The following is a 20000-nucleotide window of genomic DNA, read 5'->3' on the forward strand; positions in this document are numbered from 1 at the left end:
TCTCTCCCTCTCCCTCTGCTCATCCCTCTGTCCCCTGTCTGGGTCCTTTTATTCTCTCTCTCTCTCTCTCTCTCTCTCTCTCTCTCTCTCTCTCTCGCGCTCTCTCTCTCTCTCTCTCTCTCCCTCTGCTCATCCCTCTGTCCCCTGTCTGGGTCATTTTATTCTCTCTCTCTCTCTCTCTCTCTCTCGCTCTCTCTCCCTCTGCTCATCCCTCTGTCTCTCTCTCGCTTACTACTATCCACCCATTTAATCTCCATCTGTCCTCTATCCTCCTCTCTCTCCCTCTTTCCCCTCTCCTCCTATCCCTCCTCTCCATCACCTCTCCTTTCCCCTCTCCTCCCATCCCTCCAGGCAGCATGTCTACTCCCGTGTCCCCGCCCACCTCCCTCTCCCCCCTGACCCTGGCCTCCCCCGTGGCCACCCCTGGGGCCTCTCCCCTGCCCTCCCCCCTCACCCCCCCTCCCAGGGTGCCAGTGTTCCAGAGGAAGGGGGCGCTGAAACACAAGAGGATCATCGAGGTCAAGGACCACCAGTTCACCGCTCGCTTCTTCAAACAGCCCACCTTCTGCAGCCACTGCACTGACTTCATCTGGTAAACACACACACACACAGCGAAATACACATACACAGCGAAATACACATACACAGCTTATTACACACTCAGGGAAATACACATACACAGCGAAATACACACACAACTTAATACACACTCAGGGAAATACACACACACAGCGAAATACACACACACATCGAAATACACATACACAGCTAAATACACATACAAAGCTTAATACACACTCAGGGAAATACACATACACAGCGAAATACACACACACAGCGAAATACACACACACAGCTAAATACACACACACAGCGAAATACACACACACAGCTAAATACACACACACAGCTAAATACACACACAGCTTAATACACACTCAGGGAAATACACACACACAGTGAAATACACACACACAGTGAAATACACACACACACACACACACACTCAGGGAAATACACACACACAGCGAAATACACACACACAGTAAAATACACACACACAGTGAAATACACACACACACACACAGCTAAATACACACACACAGCTAAATACACACACAGCTTAATACACACTCAGGGAAATACACACAGCCCACCTTCTGCAGCCACTGCACTGAATTCATCTGGTAAACACACACACACACACAGCGAAATACACATACACAGCAAAATACACATACACAGCTTATTACACACTCAGGGAAATACACATACACAGCTTAATACACACTCAGGGAAATACACATACACAGCGAAATACACACACACAGCGAAATACACATACACAGCGAAATACACACTCAGGGAAATACACATACACAGCGAAATACACACACACAGCGAAATACACATACACAGCGAAATACACACTCAGGGAAATACACATACACAGCGAAATACACACACACAGCGAAATACACACACACAGCTAAATACACACACACAGCTAAATACACACACACAGCGAAATACACACACACAGCGAAATACACACACACAGCGAAATACACATACACAGCGAAATACACACACACAGCGAAATACACACACACAGCGAAATACACATACACAGCGAAATACACACACACAGCTAAATACACATACACAGCGAAATACACATACACAGCGAAATACACACACACAGCGAAATACACACACACAGCGAAATACACATACACAGCGAAATACACACACACAGCGAAATACACACACACAGCGAAATACACATACACAGCGAAATACACACACAACTTAATACACACTCAGGGAAATACACACACACAGCGAAATACACACACACAGCTAAATACACACACACAGCTAAATACACACACAGCTTAATACACACTCAAGGAAATACACACACACAGTGAAATACACACACACAGTGAAATACACACACACACACACACACACACACATACACTCAGGGAAATACACACACACAGCGAAATACACACACACAGTAAAATACACACACACAGTGAAATACACACACACACAGCTAAATACAAACACAGCTTAATACACACTCAGGGAAATACACACACACAGTGAAATACACACAGCCCACCTTCTGCAGCCACTGCACTGACTTCATCTGGTAAACACACACACACACAGCGAAATACACATACACAGCGAAATACACATACACAGCTTATTACACACTCAGGGAAATACACATACACAGCTTAATACACACTCAGGGAAATACACATACACAGCGAAATACACACACACAGCGAAATACACATACACAGCTTAATACACACTCAGGGAAATACACACACACAGCGAAATACACACACAACTTAATACACACTCAGGGAAATACACACACACAGCGAAATACACACACACAGCTAAATACACACACACAGCTAAATACACACACAGCTTAATACACACTCAGGGAAATACACACACAGTGAAATACACACACACAGTGAAATACACACACACACACACACACACACACACACACACACACACACACACTCAGGGAAATACACACACACAGCGAAATACACACACACAGTAAAATACACACACACAGTGAAATACACACACACACACACACAGCTAAATACACACACACAGCTAAATACACACACAGCTTAATACACACTCAGGGAAATACACACAGCCCACCTTCTGCAGCCACTGCACTGACTTCATCTGGTAAACACACACACACACACAGCGAAATACACATACACAGCGAAATACACATACACAGCTTATTACACACTCAGGGAAATACACATACACAGCTTAATACACACTCAGGGAAATACACATACACAGCGAAATACACACACACAGAGAAATACACACACACAGTAAAATACACACACAACTTAATACACACTCAGGGAAATACACACACACAGCGAAATACACACACACAGCGAAATACACACACACAGCGAAATACACACACAACTTAATACACACTCAGGGAAATACACACACACAGCGAAATACACACACACAGCGAAATACACACACACAGCTAACTACACACACACAGCTAAATACACACACAGCTTAATACACACTCAGGGAAATACACACACACAGCGAAATACACACACACAGCTAAATACACACACACAGCTAAATACACACACAGCTTAATACACACTCAGGGAAATACACACACACAGTGAAATACACACACAACTTAATACACACTCAGGGAAATACACACACACAGCGAAATACACACACACAGCTAAATACACACACACAGCTAAATACACACACAGCTTAATACACACTCAGGGAAATACACACACACAGCGAAATACACACACACAGCGAAATACACACACAGCTTAATACACACTCAGGGAAATACACACACACAGTGAAATACACACACACAGTCAAATACACACACACACACACACACACACACACACACACACACACACACACACACAGCAAAATACACACACACAGCGAAATACACACACACACACACACAGAGAAATACACACACACACACACACACACACACACAGCGAAATACACACACACAGCTAAATACACACACAGCTTAATACACACAACAGAAAACATGCTTCACTAGTTCCCAGCTCGCCTCTGCAAACATCCCACAAACTGCAGCCCCTGCACAGCCTTCACCTGGTAACCCACACTCACACATACACATCATTAATCTGCAGAAACCCACACTTACAATCACATTATGAATCTGCATTACCCACACTTACACACCCATTATGAATCTGCAGAAACCCACATTTACAATCACATTATGAATCTGCATTACCCACATTTACAATCACATTATGAATCTGCATTACCCACACTTACACACACATTATGAATCTGCAGAAACCCACACTTACACACCCATTATGAATCTGCAGAAACCCACATTTACAATCACATTATGAATCTGCATTACCCACACTTACACACACATTATGAATCTGCAGAAACCCACATTTACAATCACATTATGAATCTGCATTACCCACACTTTCACACACATTATGAATCTGCAGAAACCCACACTTACACACACATTATGAATCAGCAGAAACCCACACTTACACACACATTATGAATCTGCCGAAACCCACACTTACAAACACATTATGAATCTGCAGAAACCCACACTTACACACATTATGAATCTGCAGAAACCCACACTTACACACACATTATGAATCTGCAGAAACCCACACTTACAAACACATTATGAATCTGCAGAAACCCACACTTACAATCACATTATGAATCTGCCTGAAACCCACACTTACAATCACATCATGAATCTGCAGAAACCCACACTTACACACACATTATGAATCTGCAGAAACCCACACTTACACACACATTATGAATCTGCAGAAACCCACACTTACACACACATTATGAATCTGCAGAAACCCACACTTACACACACATTATGAATCAGCAGAAACCCACACTTACAAACACTCCAGGTCTCAAGTTCACTGGCCACCTCTTCAATCTTCCCACTAACTCTAAAACTGCAGCCACAGCACCAACTTCATCTGGCAAAACACACACACACACACCACTAGACAGTGCAGTGTGTGTACACAGACACAAAACACACACACACCACTAGACAGTACAGTGTGTGTACACAGACACAAAACACACACAGTAACACACGTGTTCATGCTCACACAGCCACCATACAGGACCCAAGACTAGTTGGAAGCCCAGTATCACGTACAGTAAGCTCATTCTGGCAGACACACCCAAAGCAGGCCAGTGTAGAATCTGTGCGTGCACGTCTCTGTGCGTGGATGTGTGTGTGTGGACATATGGTGAAGAGGGTAGGCTGAGTGCAGGCGTCTCCTCTAGCCAACAGCCTCTGGGAAGTTTGCAGTACATTTCGGGTGAATAACTGTCAAAGTTACAGTATTATTTAACAAAGGAGAAAAGATAGAAATGGTAGCGCTCGCTTAGATTTTGGTTTGGTCGTTTAAAAATATACATCACAAAAATACCATAGCACTCCAGACAGCAGTCTTCCACACGAGTTACAGGCATCTCTCCATCTCTCCCTGTGGAGATTCTACTGGTTTCCTACGATAGACATGATAAAAGAGATCAGTACTACACAGTTCAAATCACATCCTCTAGGGCTGTATACTATTGACAACAAACACCAGGGGATTGAAAGGAGACTTTCTATTGTCAATATTCTGCCTGCAGGGCCTTTGTCGAGACTTCACATGGTCTCCTCTCCATTCCCCTGGTACAGGAATAGATCGCTACACATTATCATATGACTGCCATGTATATGTGGTGGATGTATGGCCGAATAAATAGATATGTATCTTTAATTTGATTCAGAGGGGTTGGGTTAAATGCGGAAGGCACATTTCAGTTGAATGCATTCAGTTGTACAACTGACTAGGTAGTCAGTTTCCTTTTCCCTACTTTCCTAATATAATAGGATTCTCCAGATATATGCCTTTGGCTTGTCTTCTGTTCTGTCATCCTATGACCATCAGGTGGTGCTGTTTGGCCTGTCTAATGTAGCTCTGCCTCTCTGGCACTCTCTGGTGGACAGTACAAAGAACTGTCATAGTACTGAACCACCTAGAGTGGTTTACACTCTTCGTCTCCTCTCCTTCATCTGTGCTGACATGGAAACACTGGAGAGGTGAAACCAATATGACGGATGTAATTTCCCCTCCTTCACTAGGTCACAAGTCTGTCACTGTCAGACAGTGCAGATGAAGGAGAGGAGAGGAGAGGAGAGGAGAGGAGAGGAGAGGAGAGGAGAGGAGAGGAGAGGAGAGGAGAGGAGAGGAGAGGAAAGGAGAGGAGAGGAGAGGAGAGGAGAGGAGAGGAGAGGAGAGGAGAGGAGAGGAGAGGAGAGGAGAGGAGAGGAGAGGAGAGGAGAGGAGAGGAGAGGAGAGGAGAGGAGAGGAGAGGAGAACTCTGTGACTATTGAGATGATCCTATTGAGATGATCCTCTGTGACTATTGAGATGATTCAGTGTGATCCTCAAGGGCCCTCTCTCTGTAGGGTGTTGTTCTCCCACCTCTCTGCTGCTTACCTTTTAATCAGCAGCTGATTCACAGTAAACTGGCTGAGTGGACTCTTTAGCCAATCAATGGCTTTAATTATTCAATTAAGATCTAAGGAGACAGGAAAGCAGACGACTGCAACTCTTGAAGAGGAGGAGGAGGAGCAGGAGGAGGAGGAGGAGGAACAGGAGGAGGAGAAGGAGGGGGAGGAAGTGAAGGAGGGGGGGAGAAGGAGGGGGAGGGGGAGGATGAGAAGGGGGGGGGAGGGGGAGAAGGTGGAGGGGGGAGGAGGAAAGGGAGAGGGGGAGGAGGAGGGAGGAGTGGGTTAGGGGCGGGTGTATGGGTGTTTGGTGTGTGTGTGAGAGAGGCAATAACCCCACTCCCCCCTCTCTCTCCTAGTTGACCTGATCAGCACTACAGTAAGTGTAGTAATCTATGTCCTGCAGCTCACTCTCAGACACTCTCACTGTATTTCTGCTGTTTTATTCCATAAAAGCCGTCACAAGGACATGTTTTTGCCACAACTCCCCCGTAATCATCAGGGTTTCTGCTGACAAAGGCTTCATGGCTGAAATGCGTCCTTGTCGGCTGCTGTTATTTGATAAAACAAAAGAAGGAGCCATATCTATAAGTGTTATAGCCACATTATTCCTGGGTTACAGCACTGCACCAAATGATGCACCTCTTTCTGTTCAGGCCCATCTGCTCATCTTCCACTGAGCAGGCCAGTCCTTTCAGTTGTGTGGTTTTTAAGATCAGTGATGGTTTCTGTGTTGTGTTATGGTTTGTTCCACACAGGGGAATTGGAAAGCAGGGATTTCAATGTCAAGGTAAGGATTATTGGATCATAAGTTATCATTAATCAGCCGATCGTTACCCTTTTTTTTATAACACATTTTACAAATGCATTTGTCCAAAGACGTTAACAGCAATTATACCATTGATGAAGGAATATTTTATCTTGGTATTGATTGATGCATTGTGTTTTTGACATTGAACCCCTAGTGAACATTCGTGATCACAATGACATTCAGCAGTTAGTTTTTTTATTTGACAAAGACTAGAACACACACATTTTCCAAATTATTTTTGGAATCAGATGAGGTTTTTATAAACAGGGATCAAATGGATTTGGATGTAGTAATGTGTTGATTGTCTTTCTGCTCTGTGTTTTGTGACAGTGTGCAGTTTCTCTGTCCACAAGCGATGTCACGAGTATGTAACCTTCACCTGTCCTGGAGCCCCCACTGCTCCTACAGAAGTGAGTCAATCTTCCCCCTTCTCCCAGCTTTTACACTCACTTCTCCTTCCTTCCTTCCTTCCTTCCTTCCTTCCTTCCTTCCTTCCTTCCTTCCTTCCTTCCTTCCTTCCTTCCTTCCTTCCTTCCTTCCTTCCTTCCTTCCTTCCTTCCTTCCTTCCTTCCTTCCTTCCTTCCTTCCATCCCTCCTCCCGTATCCATCCATCATTCCAGACAGCCGCACACACACACACACACACACACACACACACCTGTCCCTCTGTCTGTCATTCCTCCACTCCGCCTTTACTGTCATTCATCCTTATATAGATCTTTACATCTCTCCATCTATTCATCCCTCCACTCCACACTTCCCCTTTTCAGGCCTCCCTCACTCCTCCCTTTCTCTCGCCAAGCCATCCAGAGAGAGGAAGAGAAAGAGAGAAAACAAAGAGGAGGGAGGAGGAGTGAGGGATCCAGGTTGAGAGAGGGGGAGGAAGACTGAGAGACATGAGCAGAGGTAGAGAGGGTGAACAGATTGCTCCCTCTCTCTGTCTCTCTTTGGGATTTCAAAGAGGTTTGTCTTTTTTCAGACTTTTATCTGCCAGCTAAATAAACTGGATCAGAAATTAGGTCAGAGAGAGAGCACTATTGAGTGTATGTGTGTGTGTATGCGAGGGAGAACGATTGACAGGGTGGAATTGGGAGGAAGAGCTTGGCTCAGAAACTGCCTGATGGAGAGAGAGTGAGAGTTGGCAGAGAATGAAAGAGGTGGGGGGTGTTCTCAAAGTTAAGCTCAAAGGGTGTGAGATGGGGTTTGGGGAGTAGAGAGGATGAGGAGAGGAAGACAGACAGTTAGAGAGGAAGGGGATGTGGATGGGGAAGAAACTGATAAGCTGAAAAGCAGATAGAGATGATTCAGGCTTCCCCAGGAAAACATTCCATTAACATATCGAACTCTCTTCCCAGCAGAGAAATGTAATTGGTTGCCATGAATATACCACTCTCAATCTCTCCCTCGTTTCTCCTCGTTTCCCCCCGTTTATCACAACACATAAACATGAGGATGTTCCTCTCTCAATGACTTACCACTCTCATGTCTTTCTGTCTTTCTGTCTGTCTGTCTGTCTGTCTGTCTGTCTGTCTGTCTGTCTGTCTGTCTGTCTGTCTGTCTGTCTGTCTGTCTGTCTGTCTGTCTGTCTCAATAACTTACCACTCTCATGTCTTTCTGTCTTTCTGTCTGTCTGTCTCAATGACTTACTCCTCTCATGTCTCTCTCTGTCTGTCTCAATGACTTACTACTCTCATGTCTGTCTGTCTGTCTGTCTGTCTGTCTGTCTGTCTGTCTGTCTGTCTGTCTGTCTGTCTGTCTGTCTGTCTCTTTCTCTCTCTCTCTCTCTGTCTGTCTCATTGACTTACTACTCTCTGTCTGTCTGTCTGTCTGTCTGTCTGTCTGTCTCAATGACTTACTACTCTCATGTCTGTCTGTCTGTCTGTCTGTCTGTCTGTCTGTCTGTCTGTCTGTCTGTCTGTCTGTCTGTCTGTCTGTCTGTCTGTCTGTCTCTTTCTCTCTCTCAGGACTTGAAGAGTAAACACAGATTTCGACCTCAGACCTACACTTCTCCAACATTCTGTGATCACTGTGGTTCTCTGCTCTATGGCCTTATCCAACAGGGCATGAAATGCTCCTGTAAGTAACCAGACGTTCTGTTTCAAGTTTTATTAGCCAAAATGCTGACTTGCAGGTTCCTTCTCGACAATGCAACAACAATAAGACATAATAAAAGATAAGAATACCAACATAAAGTATATGGCTCAGTAGAATAGAATAAACATTTTAGCATCAGTATAATACAGGAAGCCACAAGTTATAGTCCAATATTTACATGTGTTTTGGGGATGGGGGGATTGGGGGGAAAGTGTTTAAATTGTGCAGTATTTATCAATCATAATCAGAGCTGCAGTTGTGATGTATGTGTAGCATGAATGTACAGTATATGTGTGTGAGTGGTTTCTTACCACGTGTTATTATCTGTGTGTGTGTGTGTGTGTGTGTGTGTGTGTGTGTTGGTGTGTCTATACTCGTGTGCATGTACTACAGGTTGTGAGATGAATGTCCACAAGCGTTGTGAGAGCCTTGTGCCCAGCCTGTGTGGTCAAGATCATACAGAGAAGAGAGGCAGGATCCACCTGACCGTCCGGGGAGAGAACGAGGACATCTTCATCACAGGTCACAACTAAGTGTTTAGAAGAGTTGTCCCTAACCACTGATAGAGACAGGGTTTACATGTCTCTGTCACCCGGTGGTGTTGTCCCTAACCACTGATAGAGACAGGGTTTACATGTCTCTGTCACCCGGTGGTGTTGTCCCTAACCACTGATAGAGACAGGGTTTACATGTCTCTGTCACCCGGTGGTGTTGTCCCTAACCACTGACAGAGACAGGGTTTACATGTCTCTGTCACCCGGTGGTGTTGTCCCTAACCACTGACAGAGACAGGGTTTACATGTCTCTGTCACCCGGTGGTGTTGTCCCTAACCACTGATAGAGACAGGGTTTACATGTCTCTGTCACCCGGTGGTGTTGTCCCTAACCACTGATAGAGACAGGGTTTACATGTCTCTGTCACCCGGTGGTGTTGTCCCTAACCACTGATAGAGACAGGGTTTACATGTCTCTGTCACCCGGTGGTGTTGTCCCTAACCACTGATAGAGACAGGGTTTACATGTCTCTGTCACCCGGTGGTGTTGTCCCTAACCACTGATAGAGACAGGGTTTACATGTCTCTGTCACCCGGTGGTGTTGTCCCTAACCACTGATAGAGACAGGGTTTACATGTCTCTGTCACCCGGTGGTGTTGTCCCTAACCACTGATAGAGACAGGGTTTACATGTCTCTGTCACCTGGTGGTGTTGTCCCTAACCACTGATAGAGACAGGGTTTACATGTCTCTGTCACCCGGTGGTGTTGTCCCTAACCACTGATAGAGACAGGGTTTACATGTCTCTGTCACCCGGTGGTGTTGTCCCTAACCACTGATAGAGACAGGGTTTACATGTCTCTGTCACCCAGTGGTGTTGTCCCTAACCACTGATAGAGACAGGGTTTACATGTCTCTGTCACCCGGTGGTGTTGTCCCTAACCACTGATAGAGACAGGGTTTACATGTCTCTGTCACCCGGTGGTGTTGTCCCTAACCACTGATAGAGACAGGGTTTACATGTCTCTGTCACCCGGTGGTGTAAAGTACTAAGTAAAAATACTTTAAAGTCCTACTTAAGTCATTTTTTAGGCTATCTGTACTTTACTTTATATATATATTTTTTGACAACTTTTACTTCACTACATTCCTAAAGAAAATAAGGTACTATTTTTACTCCATACATTTTCCCTGACACCCAAAATTACTTGTTACATTTCGAATGCTTAGCAGGACATGATAATGGTCCAATGCCACACTTATCAATTGAACATCCCTGGTCATCCCTACTGCCTCTGATCTGCCAGACTCACTGAACACAAGTACTTGGTATGTAAATAATGTCTAATGAGTGTTGGAGTGTGCCCCTGGCTATCTGTGAACATATATATATATATATATATATATATATATATATATATATATATATATATATATATATATATATATATATATATGAAAATTGTGCCATCTGGTTTGCTTAATATAATGCATTTGAAGTGATTTATACTTTTACTTTTGATACTTAAGTATATTTAATAAACCAAATACTTTTAGACTTTTACTCAAGCAGTATTTTACAGGGTGACTTTTACTTTTACTTGAGTCATTTTCTATTAAAACTTCTTATGGCTTAGATCCTGTTAACGGGATGATATGACAACAGCCAGTGAAAGTGCAGGGCGCCAAATTCAAAACAACAGAAATCTCATAATAAAAATTCCTCAAACATACATGTATCTTATACCGTTTTAAAGGTAATCTTGTTGTTAATCTCACCACAGTGTCCAATTTCAAATAGGCTTTACAGCGAAAGCACCACAAATGATTATGTTAGGTGACCCCCAACTCACAGAAAAACCCAGCCATTTTTCCAGCCAAAGAGAGGAATCACAAAAAGCACAAATAGAGATTAAATTAAACACTAACCTTTGATAATCTTCATCAGATGACATTTTACTCAAGTATGACAATTGGATACTTTTTCCACCACTGATGTCACCCTACCATTCGCACTGTCAGGTACTGACCACTAGGCGGGACTGGGGGAGCTGAATACAGGCACACACTCCCACAAGTAATGCTCTCTGTGGTGCATCTACAGATGCCATATCTTAATTTGATCATCCTATTGTAGCAGAATTTTCATGCACAGAAGGAATTGTAAACTTGTAGTGTTTTCAAGTTTAAACTGGCTTCTAAAGTTTGTAATTTCAGACTAGATTTGCCCTAATACAATTTGTATCATCCCCTACAAAAAATGTACATTCATCATAATCAACATAATATTCACATTTCCTGTTGCTGCAGGATTATTTTCCTGCTGTGAGAAACTGGGTCAAATTAAGATCAGATGGCACCTGTATGGCCATCTGTGCTATCCATTGTCTGACAATGTCTCTCTGTCTCTCTTTCTCTCTCTCACCCTCTACCTCCCTCTTTCCCTCCACCCCCCTCGCTCCGCCCTCAGTGCGGGAGGCTCGTAACCTGATCCCCATGGACCCCAACGGTCTGTCTGACCCCTACGTGAAGCTCAAGCTAATCCCTGACCCTAAGAGCCAGAGCAAACAGAAGACCAAGACTATCCGCTCCACACTCAACCCCGTCTGGAACGAGAGCTTCACCTTGTGAGTGTGTGTGTGTGTGTCTGTGTGTGTGTGTGTGTGTGTGTGTGTGTGTGTGTGTGTGTGTGTGTGTGTGTGTGTGTGTGTGTGTGTGTGTGTGTGTGTGTACCAGCAGTTCTGGGCACTCTGCACAGGGAACTAGACTTGTGTTAGCCCCAGGAGCTTTATCTCAGTGGACTGACATGGTCTTGAGGTGTGCAGATGACTGGAGGTCGGATACCTGGTCGGTAACCTCTTTCACTCTCATCTCTCTCCCCAGCTCGGTGCGTGGGCGGCAGTGGGACCGGCGTCTGTCGGTGGAGGTGTGGGATTGGGATCGTACGTCTCGGAATGACTTCATGGGATCGCTGTCGTTCGGAGTGAGCGAGATATTCCGTCACTCAGTTAGCGGCTGGTTCAAACTGCTGGATCAGGATGAGGGAGAGTACTACAACATGCCTGTCCCTGACGAAAATGTAAGAAGTACTCTCATGCAGTGGATTATGGGTAGTGTAGTTAGAGTTATAGAATACATATATTATATATAACTATTGGTATATATAGGTATATTTAGACTCGGAGTATGACCAAACAAAATGTGTGTAAGCTCCCTCACTTTGGCCACCAGGGTGCAGGAGTGCTTCATTAAAATCCATACATTGCAGGTTTGTGTGTGTGTGGATGTGTGTGACAGTTTTACTATAACTAAGCCCTCCCCCCCTCCCCCCTCTTATCTTCAATAGGAGCCTAGTGGTCTAGATGCTATTCCCCCCTCCCTTCTCCCCCCCTCCCTGAGGCCTGCCCCTGTGTCTGTGTCTGTCCCTGTCCCCGTGTCTGTCCTGTCCCCCTCAGCCCCGTCAGTCCCCTGTCTGGCCACCCTACCTGCAGGACCGGTCAAGCCCAGGGTTTGCCTCCAGGACTTCAACTTCCTCATGGTGCTGGGAAAAGGCAGCTTCGGAAAGGTACTGAAACACACCTACACCTGCCTGTATACACACTGTAATAAACATAACACACCTGCCTGTAGACACACTGTAATAAACACTGTAATAAACATTACACACCTGTCTGTTGACACACTGTAATAAACATAACACACCTGCCTGTAGACACACTGTAATAAACACTGTAATAAACATAACACTCCTGTCTGTAGACACACTGTAATAAACATAACACACCTGTGTGTAGACACACTGTAATAAACACTGTAATAAACATAACACACCTGCCTGTAGACACACTGTAATAAACACTGTAATAAACATTACACACCTGTGTGTAGACACACTGTAATAAACATAACACACCTGTCTGTAGACACACTGTAATAAACACTGTAATAAACATAACACACCTGTGTGTAGAGACACTGTAATAAACATAACACACCTGCCTGTAAACACACTGTAATAAACACTGTAATAAACACAACACACCTGTCTGTTGACACACTGTAATAAACACTGTCATAAACATAACACACCTGTCTGTAGAGACACTGTAATAAACATAACACACCTGTCTGTTGACACACTGTAATAAACACTGTAATAAACATAACACACCTGTCTGTAGACTCACTGTAATAAACATAACACACCTGTCTGTTGACACACTGTAATAAACACTGTAATAAACATAACACACCTGTCTGTTGACACACTGTAATAAACACTGTAATAAACATAACACACCTGTCTGTTGACACACTGTAATAAACACTGTAATAAACACTGTAATAAACATAACACACTTGTCTGTAGACACACTGTAATAAACATAACACACCTGTCTGTTGACACACTGTAATAAACACTGTAATAAACATAACACACCTGCCTGTAGACACACTGTAATAAACATAACACACCTGTCTGTAGACACACTGTAATAAACACTGTAATAAACATAACACACCTGCCTGTAGACACACTGTAATAAACATAACACACATGTCTGTAGACACACTGTAATAAACACTGTAATAAACATAACACACCTGCCTGTAGACACACTGTAATAAACATAACACACCTGTGTGTAGAGACACTGTAATAAACATAACACACCTGCCTGTAAACACACTGTAATAAACACTGTAATAAACATAACACACCTGTCTGTTGACACACTGTAATAAACACTGTCATAAACATAACACACCTGTCTGTAGAGACACTGTAATAAACATAACACACCTGTCTGTTGACACACTGTAATAAACACTGTAATAAACATAACACACCTGTCTGTTGACACACTGTAATAAACGCTGTAATAAACATAACACACCTGTCTGTTGACACACTGTAATAAACACTGTCATAAACATAACACACCTGTCTGTTGACACACTGTAATAAACATAACACACCTGTCTGTTGACACACTGTAATAAACACTGTCATAAACATAACACACCTGTCTGTTGACACACTGTAATAAACATAACACTCCTATCTGTTGACACACTGTCATAAACATAACACACCTGCCTGTTGACACACTGTAATAAACACTGTAATAAACGTAACACACCTGTCTGTAGACACACTGTAATAAACACTGTAATAAACATTACACACCTGTCTGTAGACACACTGTAATAAACATAACACACCTGTCTGTAGACACACTGTAATAAACATAACACACCTGTCTGTAGACACACTGTAATAAACATAACACACCTGTCTGTAGACACACTGTAATAAACATAACAAACCTGCCTGTAGACACACTGTAATAAACATAACACACCTGTCTGTAGACACACTGTAATAAACACTGTAATAAACATAACACACCTGTCTGTAGACACACTGTAATAAACATAACAAACCTGCCTGTAGACACACTGTAATAAACATAACACACCTGTCTGTAGACACACTGTAATAAACACTGTAATAAACATAACACACCTGTCTGTAGACACACTGTAATAAACATAACACACCTGTCTGTAGACACACTGTAATAAACACTGTAATAAACATAACACACCTGTCTGTAGACACACTGTAATAAACATAACACACCTGTCTGTTGACACACTGTAATAAACACTGTAATAAACATAACACACCTGTCTGTTGACACACTGTAATAAACACTGTAATAAACATAACACACCTGTCTGTAGACACACTGTAATAAACATAACACACCTGTCTGTTGACACACTGTAATAAACACTGTAATAAACATAACACACCTGTCTGTAGACACACTGTAATAAACACTGTAATAAACATAACAAACCTGTCTGTAGACACACTGTAATAAACACTGTAATAAACATAACACACCTGTCTGTTGACACACTGTAATAAACACTGTAATAAACGTAACAAACCTGTCTGTTGACACACTGTAATAAACATAACACACCTGCCTGTAGAGACACTGTAATAAACATAACACACCTGCCTGTAAACACACTGTAATAAACACTGTAATAAACATAACACACTTGTCTGGTGACACACTGTAATAAACATAACACACCTGCCTGTAGACACACTGTAATAAACATAACACACCTGTCTGTTGACATACTGTAATAAACACTGTAATAAACATAACACACCTGTCTGTAGACACACTGTAATAAACACTGTAATAAACATAACACACTTGTCTGGTGACACACTGTAATAAACATAACACACCTGCCTGTAGACACACTGTAATAAACATAACACACCTGTCTGTTGACATACTGTAATAAACACTGTAATAAACATAACACACCTGTCTGTAGACACACTGTAATAAACACTGTAATAAACATAACACACTTGTCTGGTGACACACTGAAATAAACATAACACACCTGCCTGTAGACACACTGTAATAAACATAACACACCTGTCTGTTGACATACTGTAATAAACACTGTCATAAACATAACACACCTGTCTGTTGACACACTGTAATAAACGCTGTAATAAACATAACACACCTGTCTGCTGACACACTGTAATAAACACTGTAATAAACATAACACACCTGTCTGTTGACACACTGTAATAAACGCTGTAATAAACGTAACAAACCTGTCTGTAGACACACTGTAATAAACACTGTAATAAACATAACACACCTGTCTGTAGACACACTGTAATAAACACTGTAATAAACATAACACACCTGTCTGTAGACACACTGTAATAAACACTGTCATAAACATAACACACCTGCCTGTAGACACACTGTAATAAACATAACACACCTGTCTGTAGACACACTGTAATAAACATAACACACCTGTCTGTAGACACACTGTAATAAACACTGTAATAAACATTACACACCTGTCTGTAGACACACTGTAATAAACACTGTAATAAACATTACACACCTGTCTGTTGACACACTGTAATAAACACTGTAATAAACATTACACACCTGTCTGTTGACACACTGTAATAAACACTGTAATAAACACTGTAATAAACATAACACACCTGTCTGTAGACACACTGTAATAAACATAACACACCTGTCTGTAGACACACTGTAATAAACACTGTAATAAACATAACACACCTGTCTGTAGACACACTGTAATAAACATAACACACCTGTCTGTTGACACACTGTAATAAACACTGTAATAAACACTGTAATAAACATAACACACCTGTCTGTAGACACACTGTAATAAACATAACACACCTGTCTGTTGACACACTGTAATAAACACTGTAATAAACACTGTAATAAACATAACACACCTGTCTGTTGACACACTGTAATAAACATAACACACCTGTCTGTAGACACACTGTAATAAACACTGTAATAAACATAACACACCTGTCTGTAGACACACTGTAATAAACACTGTAATAAACATAACACACCTGTCTGTTGACACACTGTAATAAACACTGTAATAAACACTGTAATAAACATAACACACCTGTCTGTAGACACACTGTAATAAACATAACACACCTGTCTGTAGACACACTGTAATAAACATAACACACCTGTCTGTAGACACACTGTAATAAACACTGTAATAAACATAACACACCTGTCTGTAGACACACTGTAATAAACATAACACACCTGTGTGTAGAGACACTGTAATAAACATAACACACCTGCCTGTAAACACACTGTAATAAACACTGTAATAAACATAACACACCTGTCTGTAGACACACTGTAATAAACACTGTAATAAACATAACACACCTGTCTGTAGAAACACTGTAATAAACATAACACACCTGTCTGTAGACACACTGTAATAAACATAACACACCTGTCTGTAGACACACTGTAATAAACATAACACACCTGTCTGTAGACACACTGTAATAAACATAACACACCAGTCTGTAGACACACTGTAATAAACATAACACACCTGTCTGTAGACACACTGTAATAAACATAACACACCTGTCTGTTGACACACTGTAATAAACATAACACACCTGTCTGTAGACACACTGTAATAAACATAACACACCTGTCTGTAGAGACACTGTAATAAACACTGTAATAAACATAACACACCTGTCTGTAGACACACTGTAATAAACATAACACACCTGTCTGTAGACACACTGTAATAAACATAACACACCTGTCTGTAGACACACTGTAATAAACACTGTAATAAACATTACACACCTGTCTGTAGACACACTGTAATAAACATAACACACCTGTCTGTTGACACACTGTAATAAACACTGTAATAAACACTGTAATAAACATAACACACCTGTCTGTAGACACACTGTAATAAACATAACACACCTGTCTGTTGACACACTGTAATAAACACTGTAATAAACACAACACACCTGCCTGTAGACACACTGTAATAAACATAACACACCTGTCTGTAGACACACTGTAATAAACACTGTAATAAACATAACACACCTGCCTGTAGACACACTGTAATAAACATAACACACCTGTGTGTAGAGACACTGTAATAAACATAACACACCTGCCTGTAAACACACTGTAATAAACACTGTAATAAACACAACACACCTGTCTGTTGACACACTGTAATAAACACTGTCATAAACATAACACACCTGTCTGTAGAGACACTGTAATAAACATAACACACCTGTCTGTTGACACACTGTAATAAACACTGTAATAAACATAACACACCTGTCTGTTGACACACTGTAATAAACACTGTAATAAACACTGTAATAAACATAACACACTTGTCTGTAGACACACTGTAATAAACATAACACACCTGTCTGTTGACACACTGTAATAAACACTGTAATAAACATAACACACCTGCCTGTAGACACACTGTAATAAACATAACACACCTGTCTGTAGACACACTGTAATAAACACTGTAATAAACACTGTAATAAACATAACACACCTGCCTGTAGACACACTGTAATAAACATAACACACCTGTGTGTAGAGACACTGTAATAAACATAACACACCTGCCTGTAAACACACTGTAATAAACACTGTAATAAACATAACACACCTGTCTGTTGACACACTGTAATAAACACTGTCATAAACATAACACACCTGTCTGTAGAGACACTGTAATAAACATAACACACCTGTCTGTTGACACACTGTAATAAACACTGTAATAAACATAACACACCTGTCTGTTGACACACTGTAATAAACGCTGTAATAAACATAACACACCTGTCTGTTGACACACTGTAATAAACACTGTAATAAACATAACACACCTGTCTGTAGACACACTGTAATAAACATAACAAACCTGCCTGTAGACACACTGTAATAAACACTGTAATAAACATAACACACCTGTCTGTAGACACACTGTAATAAACACTGTAATAAACGTAACACACCTGTCTGTTGACACACTGTAATAAACATAACACTCCTATCTGTTGACACACTGTAATAAACACTGTAATAAACATAACACACCTGTCTGTAGACACACTGTAATAAACATAACACACCTGTCTGTTGACACACTGTAATAAACATAACACACCTGTCTGTTGACACATTGTAATAAACACTGTAATAAACATAACACACCTGCCTGTAGACACACTGTAATAAACATAACACACCTGTCTGTTGACACACTGTAATAAACACTGTCATAAACATAACACACCTGTCTGTAGAGACACTGTAATAAACATAACACACCTGTCTGTTGACACACTGTAATAAACACTGTAATAAACATAACACACCTGCCTGTAGACACACTGTAATAAACACTGTAATAAACATAACACTCCTGTCTGTAGACACACTGTAATAAACATAACACACCTGTCTGTAGACACACTGTAATAAACATAACACACCTGCCTGTAGACACACTGTAATAAACATAACACACCTGTCTGTTGACACACTGTAATAAACACTGTAATAAACATAACACACCTGTCTGTAGACTCACTGTAATAAACATAACACACCTGCCTGTAGACACACTGTAATAAACATAACACACCTGTCTGTTGACACACTGTAATAAACACTGTAATAAACATAACACACCTGTCTGTAGACTCACTGTAATAAACATAACACACCTGCCTGTTGACACACTGTAATAAACATAACACACCTGTCTGTAGACACACTGTAATAAACATAACACACCTGCCTGTAAACACACTGTAATAAACACTGTAATAAACACTGTAATAAACATAACACACCTGTCTGTTGACACACTGTACTAAACATAACACACCTGTCTGTTGACATACTGTAATAAACATAACACACATGTCTGTTGACACACTGTAATAAACATAACACAGAGCGAGAGTGGGAGAGAGAGGGGGGGA

At 41.6% G+C, this 20000-nt stretch overlaps 1 protein-coding gene across 1 annotated transcript in view; it reads left to right on the forward strand.

The window, feature by feature from the left end:
* The window catches only part of LOC110512786 (protein kinase C alpha type-like), a 39725-nt gene that overhangs the window by 4733 nt on the left and 14992 nt on the right, over positions 1–20000 (forward strand). The window contains exons 2-9 of the mRNA XM_036940852.1: positions 352–592; positions 6916–6947; positions 7299–7378; positions 8933–9044; positions 9456–9584; positions 12027–12183; positions 12440–12635; positions 12903–13121. Coding sequence (XP_036796747.1) covers positions 357–592; positions 6916–6947; positions 7299–7378; positions 8933–9044; positions 9456–9584; positions 12027–12183; positions 12440–12635; positions 12903–13121 — 1161 coding nt within the window. The 5' untranslated portion in view covers positions 352–356. The remainder of the gene's footprint in view (positions 1–351; positions 593–6915; positions 6948–7298; positions 7379–8932; positions 9045–9455; positions 9585–12026; positions 12184–12439; positions 12636–12902; positions 13122–20000) is intronic.

The sequence above is a fragment of the Oncorhynchus mykiss genome, chromosome 2 (assembly GCF_013265735.2).
Source record: "Oncorhynchus mykiss isolate Arlee chromosome 2, USDA_OmykA_1.1, whole genome shotgun sequence".
Taxonomy (NCBI): Eukaryota; Metazoa; Chordata; class Actinopteri; order Salmoniformes; family Salmonidae; genus Oncorhynchus; species Oncorhynchus mykiss.